At 35.8% G+C, this 20,471-nt stretch overlaps 1 protein-coding gene across 7 annotated transcripts in view; it reads right to left on the minus strand.

The window, feature by feature from the left end:
* The window catches only part of LOC141438656 (uncharacterized), an 81,267-nt gene that overhangs the window by 13,766 nt on the left and 47,030 nt on the right, over positions 1-20,471 (minus strand). For 4 of the 7 annotated variants that reach the window (XM_074102534.1, XM_074102530.1, XM_074102529.1 and 1 more), the window contains exons 22-46: positions 20,108-20,227; positions 19,079-19,183; positions 18,459-18,619; positions 17,565-17,690; positions 17,182-17,270; positions 14,935-15,142; positions 14,037-14,063; positions 12,433-12,592; positions 12,087-12,252; positions 11,458-11,670; positions 11,002-11,132; positions 10,251-10,420; positions 9,701-9,841; positions 9,258-9,446; positions 7,876-9,176; positions 7,548-7,760; positions 6,190-6,450; positions 5,228-6,038; positions 4,911-5,138; positions 4,693-4,825; positions 3,469-4,616; positions 3,250-3,386; positions 2,084-3,131; positions 1,793-1,909; positions 1,258-1,353 (exon numbers count right to left, since the gene is read on the minus strand). In XM_074102534.1, the coding sequence (XP_073958635.1) occupies positions 1,258-1,353; positions 1,793-1,909; positions 2,084-3,131; positions 3,250-3,386; positions 3,469-4,616; positions 4,693-4,825; positions 4,911-5,138; positions 5,228-6,038; positions 6,190-6,450; positions 7,548-7,760; positions 7,876-9,176; positions 9,258-9,446; positions 9,701-9,841; positions 10,251-10,420; positions 11,002-11,132; positions 11,458-11,670; positions 12,087-12,252; positions 12,433-12,592; positions 14,037-14,063; positions 14,935-15,142; positions 17,182-17,270; positions 17,565-17,690; positions 18,459-18,619; positions 19,079-19,183; positions 20,108-20,227 (7,499 nt within the window). The remainder of the gene's footprint in view (positions 1-1,257; positions 1,354-1,792; positions 1,910-2,083; positions 3,132-3,249; positions 3,387-3,468; positions 4,617-4,692; positions 4,826-4,910; positions 5,139-5,227; positions 6,039-6,189; positions 6,451-7,547; positions 7,761-7,875; positions 9,177-9,257; positions 9,447-9,700; positions 9,842-10,250; positions 10,421-11,001; positions 11,133-11,457; positions 11,671-12,086; positions 12,253-12,432; positions 12,593-14,036; positions 14,064-14,934; positions 15,143-17,181; positions 17,271-17,564; positions 17,691-18,458; positions 18,620-19,078; positions 19,184-20,107; positions 20,228-20,471) is intronic. The other 3 variants (XM_074102535.1, XM_074102533.1, XM_074102532.1) reach the window with 2 other exon arrangements.

The raw sequence follows: 20,471 nt of genomic DNA on the forward strand, positions 1-20,471 counted from the left end.
ATGAGTACCAACTTAAACAGCGATGTAAGCTAGTCTAATGTAGAGATGGTTCAAACGAAACGAAGACTCGGAATCAAAGCGAAACGTTACTCGAAAGTGATAAAAACTGAATTGCGAATCAAATAAACCTTTCAAGAAGAAAAAAGCAACGATAGTAAATAAAAGTATGACTGATTCCGTGAGACCACTTACCTATGGCAACGTAAGGGCTCCGCAAGAAAGAAAGTAAAATTTACTGTGCTGTCAAATACTGCAGTATGCGACGGTTGCAAACAAATCACAATGTTATTCTGGTGAAACAATATTAGTTCTTTTATTAAAAAAACCGTTCCTATTACATAATTTAAAGTGCTTTTATCTTTTATCTTACTGTGCTTTCCATTAACTACTCTAAATATCAAACAAAGACTTTGTTACGACAGTCTATGTAGGAACATAGCCTTTTAATCTATTGGTGTATGAATACATGCGATCAACTGCGTTGAAAGAAACATTGTGGCAAATAAGGCGTTCTAGATGACATATTCTACTTAAATTAAGAGTAAAGTTTCGCTATGACTCTACTTTGCCACTACTTTACCAAGCTTTGCAATAAACTGCTTATTTCTTTTACAGTTTTATTTAATATTAATTCGATTAAATTAATGCGCAGCTAAATGAAAATAATTTTAATTTTTATATATTTTAATTATACATCGCCGACGTGCTTAGTTCAAGGGAACCTGATAAATTTATTGTTGTTATTTAATAGATAAGATAATTGATAAGATTAATTTAAGAGGAAAGGTTATCTACTGCGACTACTTGCCTTTCTGCTTTCAATATTTCATGGTTGTGGTCATTTACTACTTATATAGATCATAGGCGACTGATCAATTTTTTATTAAGCTATTGAAATAGCTTAGGATGAAGCCAGTCGAGTCTTTTCGGACGCGTAATTTCTACTGCATTCGGTTTCATAAAAAAGTCCAGTTTGTGCCACACGGCGAAACAACGACGAAATTAAATGACGCGACCGAAAATACGCGACTCACAACTCGTTATAAGAACAGTCGAATTCATTAAAAAATATATTTTGAAGTTGTCTAACATAATGTAAATCCATTAACGCTGCCAACAATTGGGTTGATGTACATCGATGATGTACTCGGCTGAATATCTTTAAAAATAATTTTCCCGTCTTCTGCATTCGGTGACCCATCTAAGTCGGCGCTTGTTCTTATATTTACTGACAAGGATCCCGTGGATCATACTGACCACTTTGATGAGCCTCAGTCTCGCTGATCATGCTGTCACCAGCAGACGACGCCCTTGGTGACTGACGGCTCGCGTCCAGGAACGAAGATTCGGAACCTGGAGTACATTAGCTTCTACATCTAGGTGTACATGTGCTAGCTAATTTCTCTTTATCTCCATCAGTAATGAGGATGTTTTGGATTACGTTTCAGGTATCACAGTAAGTGAACGATTGAGGTCACATTACGTTAATAACTGGAGTCCTGAGATATGGTATTTACTTGGCAAAATCGGTTTGAGGACACCGTCTAAAATCGTAAACTTGCGGTTTATTAATATTGTTCGTAACTCACTTTTATTGTATTTTGTTGGGTATTTACAGAACTGTAAGATAATTCCGTTCAGTTACTGTGATTTTCTCAACTAAATATCTAGCTAATAATAATAATCTAGTGTTGCTGCTCATGATACATATATATATATAAATAATTATTCTACTCGTACTTGAACATACATTTAAAATTACTAGCCAGATACACAGCTACGATGACGTTACCTCTAAGTTGTAGCCCGGTAGGCTTGTCGCCAGAACCTTCCTCAGTATTAACCTTATCTCTTACATTTAGATCAACCGGAGACGGTGGTGGTGTCTTCGAAAATTTGGTTATTAAATCTGTAAGAAACAATGATAAAGAATTAATGTTTCGATCTCACCACAAAACTTTATTTATTTTAGTACTGGTGTTGTGTGCATAACAATGTAAGTAAGTTTTTTTTGTGTTTAATTTAGTGTCACGATATGTTTGTTTGGTTTAAGTTTTTTGGGTTTGGCTATAGTATTTCTTACCATTTGTGACGTGGCTTGAATCGATTCGAATAAGCGCACCTTGAGCGCCGGATATATCATCTAGAAGATTTGAACAACGTCTGTTTAGCTCTTTCATGTCCGGACCATCATCCATTACATCGTCTTCAGTTGCTTCTTTTTCTCTCTCTTTCAATTGGCTTTCTATTTGAGCTTCTTTTTCTTTTACCATGTCAGATTTTAATTCTTCTATTTTTTGCTCCATTTCACCCAAGAAATCTTTTTCAGGCTCCATTTTTTCTAATGTTCTTGTTTTTCCCGCAGACTTTTCATCGTGTTCACTTAATAACTTGCTCTCGGTTAGAATTGAAGTTTCTTGTGAGGAAGTTGTTGAAACTTTATAAATATATTCTGTACTACTAGTTATGGCTTCTGGTTCGTCAGAAGCTAGCGTTTTGGATACATCCAACGAAGAATGATCCTCCGAAAAAGTTTTTTCGTCAATAGATTTGGAAGTATCTTTTACACTCTCTACAGAAGCTTTTGAGAAATCTTTTGTTAAGTCAACGGTTGAATCCTTAGATAATTCGTTTGTAGCAAAATCTCTAGACGTGTCTTTACTATCAATGGATGATTTAGAATAATCCTTAGTTAAATCAATTGATTTCTTAGATAATTCTGGGGTACCATGGTCTTCTACAGGTTCTTCGGTCTTTTTATCTTCATCAGAATCTTTAGCTTCTATCGAGCTCTTAGATGGATCTTTAACTAAGTCTGCTCCACTAATTTTAGATAAATCAGCTGACGTTGCATCTTCTACGACAGATTTTTGTTCTTCGTCTGATGATTTTGTCAAGGTTGATACGACAGTGGTAACAGAAGATTCAGTTGTTGATTTTGACACAAGGTCTGATTGCTTGATGCTGTCAGCAAAATGTGTTTTCTTAAAGAACTTGTCTGAAGATCTATCTTCTTCAGTGTCATGTTGTGAAGCGCTATAGGTTGAAGCTGCAATGTCTTTAATTTCAGTTTTATCATTGAATGTAGGGACATCCTCGCTATATTTCACTTCATCGCCGAAGTCTTCATTCTTAAAAAAAAAATACTGTTAGAAATTCGAGCAAGCTCGTTATTGTATATTATTCAGTGTTTTAAATATGTGGGATACTGGGTTGAAAAAAAAAACTCAAACAAGCATAATTAAGTACCTCTTTTTCTGGGAAATCATCAGCATCATCCAAGGAGTCTGTTCTTAATTTTCTCGCATCAAAACATGAAGCAGGTATTTTTCCGTCCAGGTCAGAGCTAGGCTCAATTATTTCCAACACTTTTGCTTTGTCCATATCTAAAATTTTAAAGAAAAAAATATTCAGAATTCAACATTAAACAAAAATCTCGTGTATTTATACACATGTTTTTGTTACTACCTGATTCAGAATCCGTGTAGATTTGCTCTTCAACCTCATCCGGTGAGCTTTGAACTGAAAATGTCCTAGTATGCTTTTTCTTTGGCATAATCATTACTTCACCGCTATCTCTTGACAAAGATTTAATTAAAATAGGCCTTTCCTTTGTTACAATTTTTTTATCTTCTTCAACCTTTATCTCAGTATCACTAGTCTTATCTTTATTAGATTCAAAATAATCTTGCACCGTAGTAACAGCTTCTTCTATAATAGAATCCACTGATACCTGCCCAGCAATGTCTTGAGGTTCTTCAGTTTCCCCAACTGGTTCATCTGAAGACAAATCGACTTCTTCTGATGCTTGTTTAATAATTATTTCAATATTATCAGCCATTTGCTTCATAGCAGAATCAGATTTTTTAATAGTTGATTTTGTTTCTGCCATCTTTTGATTTTCTTTGACTACACTGCTAACAAATTTGTTAATTTCTTCTTCCATTTCTACTTCAGATTCTGCTATTCTTTCAAGAGAGATAGCAGGGCTAACACACGAATGTCTGCGTTCATCTTTATGTGGTGCCTTAGCATCGTAAGAACGTTTTTCAGTTTCAACCAAATCTTTGGTTACCATTTTGATATCTTTCTCTTGTATTGGGCTCCTTGAAGCAGCTACAATAGTTCCTCTTTGCAATATATCGTCAATTACTGGTTTCACCTGCTCTTTTGTAATCTCATGGGTTTCATTTAATTCCAAATCTTTAGGCACGAACTTTTTCAATTCCTTTGTTTCTCGGTGATCCTCTCCAATATCAAAATGACCTAGAGTATCGGTCCTGATTTTGGAAACATCAAATTTACTTTCACTGACCGCTGAACGTTTTTTAATTTGTTCTTTAATATCTGATGAAGCGGGTTCTCTGGTTACAGTAGTGGTAGTCTTTGATAAAACAGTAGATCTATCTACTCTAGTTTCAGAGTATGATGTTTCAGTCTGTTTCATTATACTAATTGGAGCTTTACCTTCTGGAACTTTAGATGGTTCATCATGTACATCTTTAAAAGTTACCGTCTCAGCTACTTTAGCTGAAACCTGAACACTCTCTCGTTTTAATTGCTCTTCTCGTTCTCTAGATAAGAAATCCTTAGTAACATCTATAGTTTGGATAGTTCTGAAATAAATGTAATTTTAAAATAATTACAAGTTTCATTTGTTTCTTTCTTTTCATAATATTATCTTAATCTTACCCAATTTCAGCAATATGAGGTAATTTATGAACGTGTTCTGTGACATGATCTTCTGGAAAACCTTCCACATCATCTAGAGAGTCACCATGCTGAAGCCTAAAGTGCTTCAATTGTTCGGGAGCTTTACCTACAACTAAAATTTAAAAATATTTTATTATTTCATTTTAAGTAAGCTATAACTTTAAACTTGATTGCAAGAGTATTACTTTGTAACCTACTTGCTACGGGTTTTATTTTTGTATCATCAAATTTATGCTCGACTGGTCCTTTGGATACATCAGCAACATGAGTGCCTTGAGTACCTATATCGTCTTCTGACTCTTCAAATGTGTAATCTCTAGATTCAGTAAGACTGTGTGCATCAGAGAGACGTTTTTCTTCCAGGCGTAGTTCACTGACTGAACCAGAACCAGCTGATGTAACTGACTGTCGTTTTACTACTTCAACTGTAACAATATACATATAAAGTAATATGCTTTCGCTAAATGCAATTTATTTGAAGTATATTTTAAATATTGTAAATATAATAACTAACCTTTTTCTACAATGTCTTCCTTTACTACTTGAGCTTTTGTTTCCACTATTTCTACTTCTTTAATAGGCGTCTTCACAGTTGATGTAATTTCTTTTTCGTGTACTATTGGTTGTTCTTGTTTTGCTGAAAAGTCTTCTGACGTAGACTTCTTTTCAGTCACAGCGTCTTCAGAGCTTATTTTGTCAGATATTCCTTCCGAAGACTTACGATCTGAAATCTCAATTTCTCGACTACTTTCAGATGAAATTTTGTCCGAAGTTTCATCTTTTTCGAAAGATTTGACAATTTCTTCGGCTTCTGTCACTATCACTTGGATCCCTTGTTTATCTTGTTTTAGTTTTTCAATCTCTGTGTCTGTATGTAGATCGCTCAATCTACTAATCGAAACAGACTCAGTTCTAGAGTGTCGTTTTGGTGTCATCTTTTTGAATATTGGTTCTGCTTCTTTGTCTGATTCTGAATCCTGTTTGTCAGAATCTGTGCGTTTTGGTTCAAATTTCATTGACGTGAATCCAGCAACGCTTTCTTCGAATTTTTCATCACCAAAACCACTACCGGAGTCCACAGTTTCTTCGAATTCAGCTCTTTCGTCAAAATCAGACGATGATATTTTTGCTTTGATATCGGATTGGTCTGATTTTAATGAGTCTGCTTCAGAATGACGTCTTGAGTCAGTATGCTCTGAATCTTCTAAAGAGTCAGAGTAAATACGTTTTGAGAAGAAACATTCTTGAACGGAGTCGTCTTCAGGTACCGTTTCGATGAACTGACGTGCCTTTGCACTTATAACGGGAGATTCTTTTGGTGAAACCTTTAACAATAATACATTTGATTGAAAGAGTACGGTCGCGTAGCTACATGTCAAAGCAAAAAGCTGTTTATAAAAAAAAATGGTTACCAGGTAACAGCGTACTCATAGCTACTTTACTGTATACATACAGTGACATAAAATATTGCGTTACCTTTTCCTGTCCGCCTGTAGTTAAAGCGGAAGCATGTAATTGTGCACTATATTCACTTTCGAATTTCAAAAACTCCAATGTTTGAGTTCTTGAGGTCGTTTCTTTACTAGTAAAACTGGTCCCCTCTACATTTTTTTCTTCAACGGTTTTTTCTAATGTTGGTTTGTGAGCGGGGCTTGCACCTAATTGGTCATCTAGATCAGAAAACTGGGAAGCTTCGTCCAAAGAATCACTGCGATGTTTGGATTCCTTGGAATATGCCTGAAAAATAATAACAGTTTTAATATTTTTATAAATTAATAATATTTAGTAATATTTTTATACTCGTAATCCCGCTTCCACACACGTAGCTTGTTTGCGTCAAGTCAGTCAAGTCAAGTCAAATATTTATTGTGTAAATGTATTTCGTTTAACTAATTATCCAAGTGTGTTAACAGATAAAAAATTGGTTTTTGTTTATCGACAATTGTATTTAAAAAAAAGTGAAATATTTATGTTATGCTTTTGGGAGCACAGTTTGTTTACCCAAGTAGGATCCTACACTCACATAAGAACACACTATCCACTAACATTTGCATTTAAAACTTTTTTTATTAATTTTTTACCTTACCAGACCTAACAACGATCAATTAGTTCTCTTTTTAATTGGGCAATGTTACAATAACGGTTTTTTAAACTCACGGTAAATTCAATTAGATATTATATTTGTTACGGCATGTAGATCTTGGATAAGTTCCCAATAATATTTCGACGCATTTGCACACATCATGATCACCCTTAATCACCTGAGGCCGTATTGTCTATCGTTTCTGGCGCTTGCGATCGCAATGAAATGACAGATTTCGCATACAAAAACTGTCATTTGATTGCAATCGCGAAATCCCGTAAGAAATATTATCCATTGTACAATATTAATTGTTTCTCTGCTTTAAAAACGATGAGACTGCAGAGAAAAATAAGAAGACTTTAAAAAAACCTATCTTTTTTATATTAGTGAGATACGAGTACATCGCGGAGAAGGAAGGAGAATATTTAAGAGTACGTGGTTTATGATCATTTGTCGGAATAATAAAATTTTATTTTTAAGAGAGCTTGTCTCACCACTCATTAAAAAAAATATGTGACAGATACCTGTGATGCTGTTTCTGTTTCTTTTGCCCGAATAAACAGATTTGGCATCATATTTATCTGGCACATAACATTTATCAATGTGTGGTGAAACAGGCCCGGCCTTAAATGACGTATTTCCAATTTTTAACTCTTGAACTGCCTATGTAGTCCCATAAGTTGAAATAGAGGAGGTGATTGAAAGTGGAGAGGTTAGGTTAAAATTGTAAAGAAAATGAATCTAAACCCACCTTAGATTCAGTTTGCGAGATGAAACTAACATCCTTTTCGGTACTTTGCTGCAAATCAGCCATTGAATCTGCTTTATCTATTGCAGAGGTTATTGGAGATTCCTGGGATATCTTGCGACCTGCCACGTCTTGAAGATCTGATCCCATTGAATCTGTTTTTGTATGTTTACTTACGTCGGATTTTGTACTTGTTACACTCATCTGAGTTTCCATCTGAAATTATAAATTAGGACATTAAAGTTTTCTCTTTTTGTGTGTTTACAAGGTTAAGAACAAATGTGTGCTATGAGAAAGTTTAACCTGACAAAGCTTATCTGAAAAAGCTTACCTTTTCTTTTATTGTATCCTTCACTGAAACGCCTTTCTCTTCTAAAGTCTCGGTAATATCTTCTTCACTAACCTTAGTTCTTAGTTCATCAGTCATTTGTTTTTCTAATTTTCGCTCCTTGACTGATACAGAAATAGTCCCGTTTTGTTTGTCTGTATCTATCGGCTTCTTTCGTTTATCATCTTTGTCTTTTGATTCAAAAACATCTCCTACGAATCTAGGAATTTTTGATTTCATACCGTCTTTTTCTACTTTAACAGTTGTCTGAGATTCAGTCTCAGTTTCGGAATCTGTTGATTTTTTAAGGAATTCACTGTCTTCTTCAGAAGATACTTGGACCAATGTGGAATCTGTTCGCATTGTCTTCGGAAAAGTTTTTGTTTTATCTTCCTGTTTAATTTTAGAATCAAATTGTTGGATGGTGTCTTTTACAGACTTGACATGTGTCTCAACATGAGTTTCATTAACGTGTGAAACTTTATGAATCACGTGCTCTTGAATGTCCATACTGGATATTTGTTTCGATTGTTCTCTAACAAACTCTTGAGTATATTCAATACCTTGATCTTGCTCTAGCGTATGCTTTTTCAGAGCCTCTTTTGTTAATTTCATAGTTGTTTTAGGAAATTCAATGGTTGATTCTTTTAATAGCTTTGATTCAAATGTACTTATTTTCTCCTTTAATGGAAGCTCAGCTGTATCTCTGTCTTCCACTAAGTCAGGTGATCGTTCTCGGTCATCCATTTTTTCTTCAACTCTTGAACTATCTATTTCTTTTTGAGAAATTGTGTCTTTGAAACTCTCCATTTTTGTTTCTACAGTCTTAATTTCTGAAGTTTCAGCCGTTACTGATTTTCTAGGAGTGATGGTTACATTAGAGAAATCACCGGATGGGAATCGCATGGATTCGTTCCTCATATGCCTTTGTAAATGTTTGGGTGTAGGTTTTGCAGGAGATGATGGGTCAAATTTTCTAAATTGTTCTACTGGACGTTCCACAGGTTTTATTACTTCTTCCTCTCCTTTCACTAACTCCACAACTTCTTCTCTATGGACCTCTACTTCTTGCTCTTCTACAACTGTATCTGGGGAAGTTTTGGATCTCGTTCGTTCTAACTTAGGATCTTTTTCTTTAACTTGTTGTTCAATATCATGGAATTTCTTTATGTCTGGTTTGATTTGTGTCCTAATTTCAATAATTTCCTCTCGAATTTCCTTTTTCTGCTTTGATGCGGGTATTTTGCTTTGACTGAGTTTTCTTGTTATTTGCTCTTTTCTCTCGGCAACACTTCGTTTTATATCTACAAGAATAAATATTTAACGTAAAATTTCGGAACAAAATAAGTGTATTTGAACTAAAATATGAGTTTTTGTATACTAACCTTCATCTTCCTCACTTTCCTCGCTCGGCGTAGAAGGAGTAGGGGTCCGTTCTACCTCACTCTTATCCACAATAGATTTCTCTTCGGGAGAATATTTGGCTTCATCAGGATCTTGGTCGGAGTCTCTACGCAAGCGCTCGGGTATATCACTTTCATGTGCTCTATCTTTAATTTTATTGTCTTCTTCCGCTGAAACATAGCCGATTTGAGTCATGACTACTACTTTGGTTACAAAAATTTATATTTAGATTTTTATTTTTGAAAATAAAGTATCACATTAGCTCAAGATTTAAAAAAAATGGCTAGAACTTTTGTGATCCTCTCAAAATGTCTTATAAGTTTCTAGTGTCTAGGTCCAGCCAGTGGTCTTAGCTGTACCACGTTGCCTGTTAGTCAGTCAGTCATTACCATTACTTTTTATAACTATGTATCAATATATTTACCTTTATAAGCCTCAATTTCCTCAGAAGCCTGTCGCTCTTGGTAAATATTGCGCTGAATGCGTCTTTCATTAGTTATTTCTGAGTGTGACGCTATAATGTCGTCTCTTCCGATTCTGCAGAGCGCTAACTCCAAAGAATTATCTGTAGAAAATATAAAATAATTAATAAGAGTTCTCTAAGGAACTCTTTTATAAGCTTTGCTCAGTTTTCATAATCCAATAAACCTTTAGTCACTCGTAATACTTTGTTAATGCGTCACGAGTCACAAGAACAATTAAATCAGATAAGAGAAAAAAAAACATAATGCACCTATCAGAAAAATACAAAACAGCTAATATCATGATTCTGTCATTGTCATTGCTTACAGTAGTTTAAATATTACTTACAATGTTTTGAGATACTTAGGTATTATGAAGTACTTAAGTATCCTAAAACAGAAAATCATTAAGCATTTTTGGGAAAAGACTTTGTCAAAGCTGGGATTCTTTTATTCAAGTAAACTTAAAACAATATACTTTTTTTATCTTCTATAATACAATCAAACCCTTACCTTGCGCTTTAGTCCCGGACTGCGTCTTCCACAGCTTCATCATGAGCTGCGCCTGCTCAGCCGCCGTGATGCGTTTGGCTTGTATCTGATTGACTGTGGCCACGTTCACTCCCAACTCGTACGCTAATGCCACCCAATCCTTGCCTAGGAGGTTGCAGATATCCTCGAACCTGGAAATATGGAAAACCCTTACCACTATTTACATCAATCCCTATGAAAATGAACTTGAAACTGAAAAATCGATCGGAGAGAGCGAATGTAAAAAATATTTAGGAAAGAGTTTCGGTGGATATGAAGATTTAAATGAAAACTGGACATCTTGGATACATATAATAATCATGTCGTGCATAAGAAATTTAGTCGTAAATAAGATATTTTGTACCAAATATTTTCAAATGAATTCGTTAAATTTTAGTAAGTGGTTGGGTTAGTGTTACAGAATAAGTTACGCCTGTAAATATTTTTCGGGATTTAGTAATTGTGGTTGACAAAAATGATTCCGTACATTTGTCTATATGTAAATATATATGTAAGTATATGTAATGTACTGTAGCGGGAAAGGTGTGACACTACATCTGATGGAAAACCCATACAGGAATTTGCAGTCAAAGTAATTTTAGCATCTACTAAAATATAATGGATCAATTTTAAACACTTTGATACTAGAGATGGAAATCATCATAGTAAACATGCCAAGTTGTGACAATTATATGAACCACCAACTTGATAGGGATTGAGTTTATCTTCTTACCTAGGGTCATTGAGTCGTTGTCTCCAGATCAACTCCTGCGCCTCGGTCCTTCGCGGCACTGCATCAGTGGGCACCGGGGATGTTCTCTCAACTTGCATCTCATCAGGCACCATGATGTTCAATACTGCGATCTAGAAAGATATAGAAGTTTCATGACGTTTCAACTTCAATTTGATGTTATTCATATTTGTCGTAGTTGCGTCGGAATATCGGGAGCTCATTTCACAGTAAAGTCGGAGGGCAATAAATTTCGGGTCAGGAAAAAAAGCACTGGGAATGAGACTTACTTCAACTGATATAGTAACGGTACTATAACCCCTGTTCAGGAACAGAGACCGGTCTCTTGGTGACGGATATACAATATCATTATCATTCAATTTCATTACCATTTAAGGCACGTATAGTGCAGTTACCTTTATAATGTATTCTATCAGCTTTATTAACAAATTCACTTACTGGAGTAGGCGAAGGTTCTCCCTTCGGCACTTTCGGGTCCCTCATGAACTGGCACCTGCACATCGGCTCCAGATCCTGGGTCTTGATCATGACCGGGAATGCCACCCGGTTCTCCCGGAATGCTCGGAAAGGCAGGGTTAGTTGTTCCCCAGATTTGGCTACTGGAACCAGGTTACCACCAAATTCGAGGTATATTGGTTTACCTTCATGCACCTAAAAATAAATTTTAAGTGATTACTAGGCGAGAAAATATAATTGATGTACAAAATAAAATTAGGTACTTCAGAAATGACCTTTACAAAACAGACCATAATTATGAGAGTTCTAAACCCGATTCCAATTAGGTTCTCTGGCAAAATATGACAAGAAGTATCTAATATAAAAAAAAACTCGGAAAAGAATTCACTATCCATCAAAATACAAATGGATATGCCTGCTATTTTTAATTAAGTAAAATAATTAACAGAAAGTTAAATTTATTTGCTCAAATTGCTCAGAAGACCTTAATGCTAGGTAACTTCATACAAGGTGGCCATAACCACCTGACCACTACTTTTTGATACCTATAATTGGATATCTCGGCATAAAGTATATAGGTGCTGTTTTAAATTAACATGGACCAAACTTACTTCCACATCCCTACTCTTAGCAACTTGTATGAACCGTTCAATCCTCTCGAGAGCCTTGTCTTCCTTGTCATCAGTGACACAGAACATGCGGAGCTGCGCTTGGCAGTCATCAGTTCGCTTGGCGTACACCACAAAACGAGCCATGAACGGTACGTGAATCGCCTCCCTGAAAAGCCAGCACATGGTTTTGTTGGAGCATTTCTACCATCATCATCATCATTTCAGCCGTAAGACATCCACTGTTGGACAGAAGCCTCCCCCCATAGGGCTCCAGGCTTTGTTTGGAAGCGACCCGTTGATTTTTCTTATTTTAAATACAATTATTATTAATAAAATAAAATTTTACCTATAAAGTTCAGTAGCCATCTTGGTAGCATCTTCGACGTGTCTACAGTCAATCAACCAGTATCGAGCCGATACTGTCGTCGTGAACGAAACGCAGTCATTCACGAAAGTGAGCGGCGTGTTCTCCGTGACATCTTCCCAGTGCGCCCTATTCGTCCCGCCTGTCACAACAGTAGCTTTTTCATCAATATTACTCGCTACATCATTATTACTAACAATCATGCGTTTTGCTGTCTGTAAACCTTATGGTACTACGTTTATATCTATTATTAAAGAAATATCTTCATTTTTAAGCCAGTGCAGCGCAGCGGTTAACGCACCTTTTCAACTGCATTTGATAACTTATAAAATGCATGCTAAAGCATTGTCTCATCACTACAAACAGTTCTTCAATTAACAGCGTCAACTAAATACTATTTAGCTTTTGTCTTTACTACTATACCATCCGAATGCTATAATGAAATCTAAAGTCATAATATGTAACAATCATTTAAGTGTTTATAGGTATTTAATGAATATATCACACTATAATATAAATATAAAATCAAAAATTTGTTATAATAAGAGAAACCGATACAGAAGAATAAGAGATAGATTCAGGAAAAATAAAGAATAAATAAATATTTCCAAAACGGCCTATAGCAAACACACAACAAGCAAAGACAACACACCACACAAAAAACAATAAATAACGCCGTTGTATAAATCTATTAAATAAAAAAGTGACTGAATATGTGGCACGCTATGTACGGTCACTCTCAAGAACGGTGCTTTCGTCCAAATCAAAATGATTCTAAATTTTCAAACGAATGTTTGTGCCAAAACAGCAGGTTTGGTTTCCGAATAACAGATCTCTCGAAGGACATTCGCTAAAACCCAAAAGCAAATTGAAAGTTAATAACGACGGAATAAAAACATAACAGTGAAATAATGACCAGAACAGAAATGAGACAAGTCAAGATGATGTGAAGAAAAACAGAATTGATAGGCCGTTTTGGAAAAGAACTTGGCTGTCGCAGGCAAAAATAAAACAAACATCAGGAACATTGGCGCAGAAGAATGAATGAGGATGACTGAGATGGGATTGATCAGTTCTGTTGCCCTTATGCTAGGTTCCAAATATTATTTTACGTGTGTCAATCTCTTACAATGTGCCAATAAAGTTATTGCAATAGAAGGTCTAGGTCCTGTTTAGTTTGTACACTTGCTTAAACAGAATAACGTCCAGTGATTATAACGCAGTGCAATATCTTGATTCCCAAGGTTTGATGTTATGATACAGAGTGAATGTGAATTAGTAAAGCGTAAAAATTCCAGCCCGTGCAAAGAGGAAGAATGTATGAAAAGCAAGATATGGATAAGCATTCGAATAGTGAAAGAGGGAAGAAAACCGATGCGTCCGATAGTTATACTTGTCAAGCAACCGCAACACCATTGCTTAAGTATAAATATCACACCGAAATAATGACTTATGAAAGAATTAAAAGTAAATTCGGAAACGAAGAATAAACAGTACAAATCATAATCGAACTCAAATAGTAAATTGAAACTTAACCGACATTTCGATTTTGTTTTAAAGAATTTGTAATATTTCTAATTTTTTACCTTCGAGAGATCGTTTGCGAAATACCCCTGTAGCGCGCCGATAGGTGGCAGCAGATAATTTAGCGCCACACACGGTGAGCGTGCAACACACACAAACACACGAGAACAAAGACAATGTAGGACACGCACAAAACGCACACAGGGACGTGTCCCGTAGCTGCTCGGTGTATTTGCTGCAAGCGTCAGCCCTCGCCCTAGTCGCACTTCCGCGCCCCTCGTCTCAAAGTCGATTCAAATTAAAATAATGTTCCAAACTAATACTCTCTCAAATGATCATGCTCATCCCTTCGTCTAGGAAATCGGGAGATGTACGTATCTCTATGACTCTCATTATAATCTCATTAACTACTCTAGTCAATATAAAATAGAAAAATCTAGGTATCAAATATCATACCTATAGTCTGAACTATGATTGGAACTATTAAAAATATAAAGATATTAGAAATTCTATCGTTACTCTATCTTAAAGTAGCAAAAAACTATGATCTACCAATATCATTAGTAACTTCTCGATCCATTCGTTAGCCGAGTTGTGTGTATCATTGTCTAGAACCGACTACATCGCTAAGGTGTTGTAATGGAATATTGATGATACCACACGTATACCATGGATACAGGAACTATAAATTTAAGCTTAAATTAATTGAAAGCCTAATATTACCTAGTTTTAGGCACACTTACCTCCTGTTTTAAGGCAAAGCTTTATCGTCAATAGCAGTACACAAGCCATACTCCATCGCAACACTTTACAGACTTCTAACAATTGCTGAGAATAGTCCAACTGAATTAAGATCTCCACCAGTCTCTACCACAATCCTTATCATCATTATAACTTACTGCACTATTCTCAACAATATTTTAGATCTGCAAGAAAGGTGTAAGCAGAATATAATTGTACCTGAGATAGAGCATAGCAGCCTGAGGGTCGGGGCTGATGATGTGCTGTACTGGTTCGTCATTCCCTGGGTATGGGGTCTTGGAGCCGGCATGCTCAGGGTGATGGCTTTGTGGAACTTCCTCCTGCGAGGTTCCACTGTTACTACGGGAGACACTGCCACTCCTCGACCTAACAGCTTCGCGGTCAGCTCTGAATCTATTATCTGAGCCTGTTGGGAAATTTCAACTGTCTTCATTTCCACGAAGTATAAAAAAGCGTAGTTTTTTTACTGATTTTGTGTTGCTAAAGACCAAACGTAGATTTTTTAATTAAGCTTCCATGCTTTGTGAATAGAGCAAAAGATTTAACGGTGCATGGTGAAAAATAAGAAATAAGTTTCACTTACCTTATATACCCGATTATATATTTCATTCGGAATTGTATTTTTATTATGACACAAAATCAATAGATGTTATAGTTAATAGTTAATTAATTGTTTGAAATAAAGATAAATATTTTTTTTTTATTATAAGGTCAGGTTTGGTGGCGAGCAGTCGGTGCAAAAGCAAATATGAACATATGAAATCACAGGAAAAGCGTTTTAAAATAATTTCTCAAAACACACGTTGTCACAAAAACTTGCATATTATTTCTCACACATGCTCTGCTAATGCCACACTGCATTTAACTAAAGAAGCTCAAAACACTGAAAATAAATGGCAAATAAAAAATACATGCATCTCACGTTTGGTCTTTAGGGAATAAACCTACGCCATACATTTCAAACAAATATAAAGCACAATATAAACATTACCCAATAAATTTAGCAATCGACTTAAAAATACTTTCTTACATTAAAACGTCACTCCAAGTAACAAACACTATAATATTAATAACACGCACATCATCATTACAATAAATATATTAATTGTATAAGTACATAATAATGCATCGTTTATTTTAGACATACCTATTCCAAGAGTCATGCTCATACCTAAAGACCAACTAGAGAAATTACAATCTGAAGACACGCATACTATGTGTGAGAAAAAACTCGACATTTCAACAGTGATTTCATATAATCCAAATCTGCTCATAATATAAAACGAGCATTGTCAGTTACATGAACTTTATTCAGTAATCAATCTACATTCAATATTTTTAAGTACATTCTAAATTTATTGGGCATTCCCTAGTGGAGTAACGCATTTAGTGTGACCGGATAAGTGCTAATACAAAAATTATTGCTATGAATAGTTCACGCGTCGCTACGTGACAAAATGTGAACCTGCAATAGCGAGTACGATATGTAATTAACCTTTAATCATTGAGTAGACAAACCAATACATTATGTTTTGGTTACTGTCAAACTTGTTTGACCAGGACAAATTTAACCACTCCAAGATATTTATTATCATGAAATTATCTAGCATTCACAATTTGATTATGATTCAAATTTGATAACTATTCAGATTTTCCAAAGAAATCAAGTCTATCATGACCCAGTTAATCAAGTTCAACTAGTTCTACTTTCACAATACCATAACAGCAGGGCCTAAAATGTTCCACTTCAATTAAAATTCGTAAAAAATCCCTAAAAATGTAAATTTCTTTCGTAAAAAAATTTGGCATTTATATTTGTACTATAGTTATAATGTTACCATGGATATATAATTAATTATAATTAATAATCAAGAACACAATCAATTTGGCTTCAAATTAAACATTGTTAACAATGAACACATAAATACTAATTCTACAACCGGTACTAATACACGAATATATCCATTTGAGAAATGGACGCTAAAATTCTAAACTAAAAGAACTTAGTTCTACTTATAAAAATAGATGCTGTAAATAGGTCTTAAAATTTTCGATTACTCGGTTAATTACTATGTTGATTAAAAATTCGTTAAGGTGATTCATAAGCTTGAGTTATTGTCCGACTTTGTCGGTGTTAAATACAATGGTCCTTATAATTATGGATGTAGTTCAAGAAAGGTCTCTTCATCATGATTGAACATGTAAAGGTTCCTCTACATGCCGTAATTACATCTGTCTTAGATAGTCCGGCTGTTTATACTTCAGTATCAACCATCAATTAAATACATTATAAAAAAAGATCTTTCTTAATAACATCCTTCAATACATATTGAACTGCCAAAGCTACCAAATTAAGGAGAAACGTTTTTTCTTAGACACATTATTAACGGTAATCTTTTTGAGATTTTTGTCTTTGACGCCTTTGCGGGGTTTGAAGAGGTTTACCTGGAGGCCAACTTTGATTTTCTTGGTGAGAGCGCCTTGAGGGAAGACGGCTTGGACTTGCGGAACGACGGAGCTGGATACCATGCCACCTAATAAAACAATAACTGTTGCTTTATGGTCTATCTAGTGAAACAGACAAGATAAATAAAATAGTACAGCAATAAATAAAATTCAATGAAAATTATTTTGTACTTAGGAAAAAGTGTAATTAAAAAATTTGCTAAATATCCAATCATCAAGGCTTTCGCCTCAAGATATCCTGATTATCGAACTATTCCCACAACTTTACATGGTTTCTTTTCGAAATTCCTTCTTTTCTAAATTTCCTTTCAAACAAAATACTTCATTATTCTCATAATTTCTGACTTCACAGTATTCTGTACCTTCTGGTCCAATAGCATGCACTTCCTGCCGAATGCGAGATATGACAGCAAAGTACTGCGGGAAGTCATGAGTGAGAATCCTCGTGACGCGCGGAGCGTCCCATCCTTTCTCCTCCTCGTTGGTTTCTGTAAGTTTAACATTATTGTCTTTATGGTCCTATTGTGATATTATTTTATCGTCTTTACGTATATGGCTAGATGCTCAACTATTCAATTAACATAATCTAAAAAAACTCTGCTGTATATGTTCTGGGATGCACTCTACTTAGAGCATTTTGGTAGGTTTTGTGTTTTAAAAAAATTATAAATTCGATATTTGTTTTACCTTTTTACCTTTCACAGGATGATCTACAAAATATTGATTTTCTGAACATCCTACTTTTTAAATATTACAAAAGTACCCTATAAATTGCGACAATCATAAAGTCGCACTACTAAAAATCTCAAATGCCTAAAATACATTATAAAGATCGACTCACAAGAGCTATGGATGAATTTAATTAGTAAATAATAATGTTTACGTACGTATGCATCACAAAATGATAAAATACAGGTTGATTCAAAAAATTATAATCTTAGTATAAAGTACTTGCTTACCAAATATTAGTAGACACCTGTATAATGAACGGCACGGCACTAACACTGAGACAAGTTTCAGCGTGGAAAGTAAGACAGCCGGTGAAATTACTGGCACTTGAGGTATCCCATCTTAGGCCTCTAGGTTGGCAACGCATCTGCAATCCCCCTGGTGTTGCAGGTGTCTATGGGCGGTAGTGATTTCTTACCATCGAATAAAAAAAAACGTACAATTCATTTATGCCAGCATTTAACTGAGTACGGTCAGCCTAACCATCTACCAAACTGCCATAAAATCCTCAATAGCGGTACTGGTACCTTCGATCTCAAGCGTTTCATGCAGTATATCCTGCACGACATCGTCAGTAGCATCCGTATTGTGCTCTCGCCAACTGGTGCCGTTATCTGAGCGGAGGATGACAATCTCACGCTCCTTGCCACGCAGGGAGGCGTAGTGAGGCACCTCTAATATCACAGGCCTGAAAGACATTTGGTGTTAGCGGTGTAAGATCCAGGGTTGAAGTACGAGGGGCTTATGCTACGCAAGCTCAGGGTGACAAATCTTAAAATCTGCCACTGCTACCTTAAAAATATGTAAAAGGCAAACGTAGACTAATGTGGACGCTCATCAAAGGTCAAGTTACTGCACTAGTGAGTTAAGCTTTTTGTCGTATTTTAATTTTCCTACAAGTGTGATTTGGGTCAATTGCTGGTCCGTGAAACTAAAATTCCACGACTCGTATTTTCAGCAGCAGATTTCCACGACTCTCTCCAGATTTCTGATCTAAGAGTTAAATAATGCTTAAGGTGTAAATTTGAAAGCAAAGTTATTTACTTAGAACTAAAACGGTTCAAGACTACTGCTAGTTTTCCATTTTACTCGTACTCACTTCTAACCAGTAAGAGAAAAAATAAGCATCTTGAAAAAACGTTCTTACCCCAAGAACTTGGCAGAAACCGGGCCCATTTCCAAGACCCTGGCAGCCAGCGCCTCTCCTTCCATCAATGGGGGCATATGATTGATACGAGACGGTTTCAAATATCTGAAATAGAATAATTACGGAATTCAGGAAGTGTGCTATACTGTTAATATTTTAAAAAAGATTAAACCAACCACAGCGCTTAAGAGATATTTTTACGAATAATTTAGAATACTCTTTCTGTATGTTTTTTGTCATATTGATGATTGATTACTCCCCATTATTTTCTCTCTACTAACTCTATAGTTAAAATACTATTATCCTAGTCTGAAAATTTGAATTTAACTCCTTTCTTGAATAAGTTGGATATGACTTTATTTAGAATGGTTTCTTACAGTTTTTCTTCGTAATCATCTATTTTGATCTACGAATGTGAAGAATGAAGTGTGAAGTCGTCGAACAGAGAAGCTGAAACGACACATGGGTACCTAGTGCTGGAAACGCCATTTAGGATTTCCTAAAGTCGGACAAGGACATCTTTCGGCACAGAACATCTCCAAGGAAAAAGATCTTTCTATTGTTGCCTCTCCTTACACACTGATTCATCAGACTTCGGTTCTCAGGCTTCATATTTCCCTGGAGAGAGATCTCTTTATCGTCTTCCTTCAGCTTTAAGCATAAAATCTACCTGAAGATCTCACTATTATAGCCTCTATAAGCCGTGGTGGTTTAACTACCTCATCCTCCTCCATCCTCGTGGGGTCGCCTCTCAATCATAGGATCGTGGGCTCAAACCCGGCTTCGCATCTCTCAGTTTTTCTAAATTCATATACGAAAATACATTCTAAATTTATCAAGAGCTATACGGTGAAGGAAAACATCGTGAAGAAACCTGCACGAACCTGCAAAGCAATGCTGTGTGTGAAGTTCCCAATCCGCACTAGGCCCGCATGGGAACTACGGCCCAAGCCCTCTTATTCTTTTCCTATGCCAGCCTATATGGCTGGATTGATGATGATGATGATGAGCCTCTTCAGAACATCGTACCTGCAAGTGATGCGCGTGGGTTGCTGCGCAGACAGTGGGGGCACGATGACCCTTACGCCACCGCCGCGGACCCCTCGTAAGGCCCCGCCTCGTGCGTCCACCAGGAACGATACCAGGAAACTGGAAGACAAAAGAACAGTTAACATAAACACATGCGATGAAGATATATTAATGAATGAAATTAACGCAGATGATCTTTATACAACGTTTATAAAGATCACGATGTAAATAGAACTAGCGTGTACCCGTGGCTTGGCTCACATAAACCATTAGACAGAGCAATTGAAATGGAATTCCGGGTTCGCAAAAATTTCCGTGGGAATTCCCGAAAATTATATCGTGATTTCCGTTAAAGTTGCCAAAA

The sequence above is a fragment of the Choristoneura fumiferana genome, chromosome 19 (assembly GCF_025370935.1).
Source record: "Choristoneura fumiferana chromosome 19, NRCan_CFum_1, whole genome shotgun sequence".
In the NCBI taxonomy this organism is placed as follows: Eukaryota; Metazoa; Arthropoda; class Insecta; order Lepidoptera; family Tortricidae; genus Choristoneura; species Choristoneura fumiferana.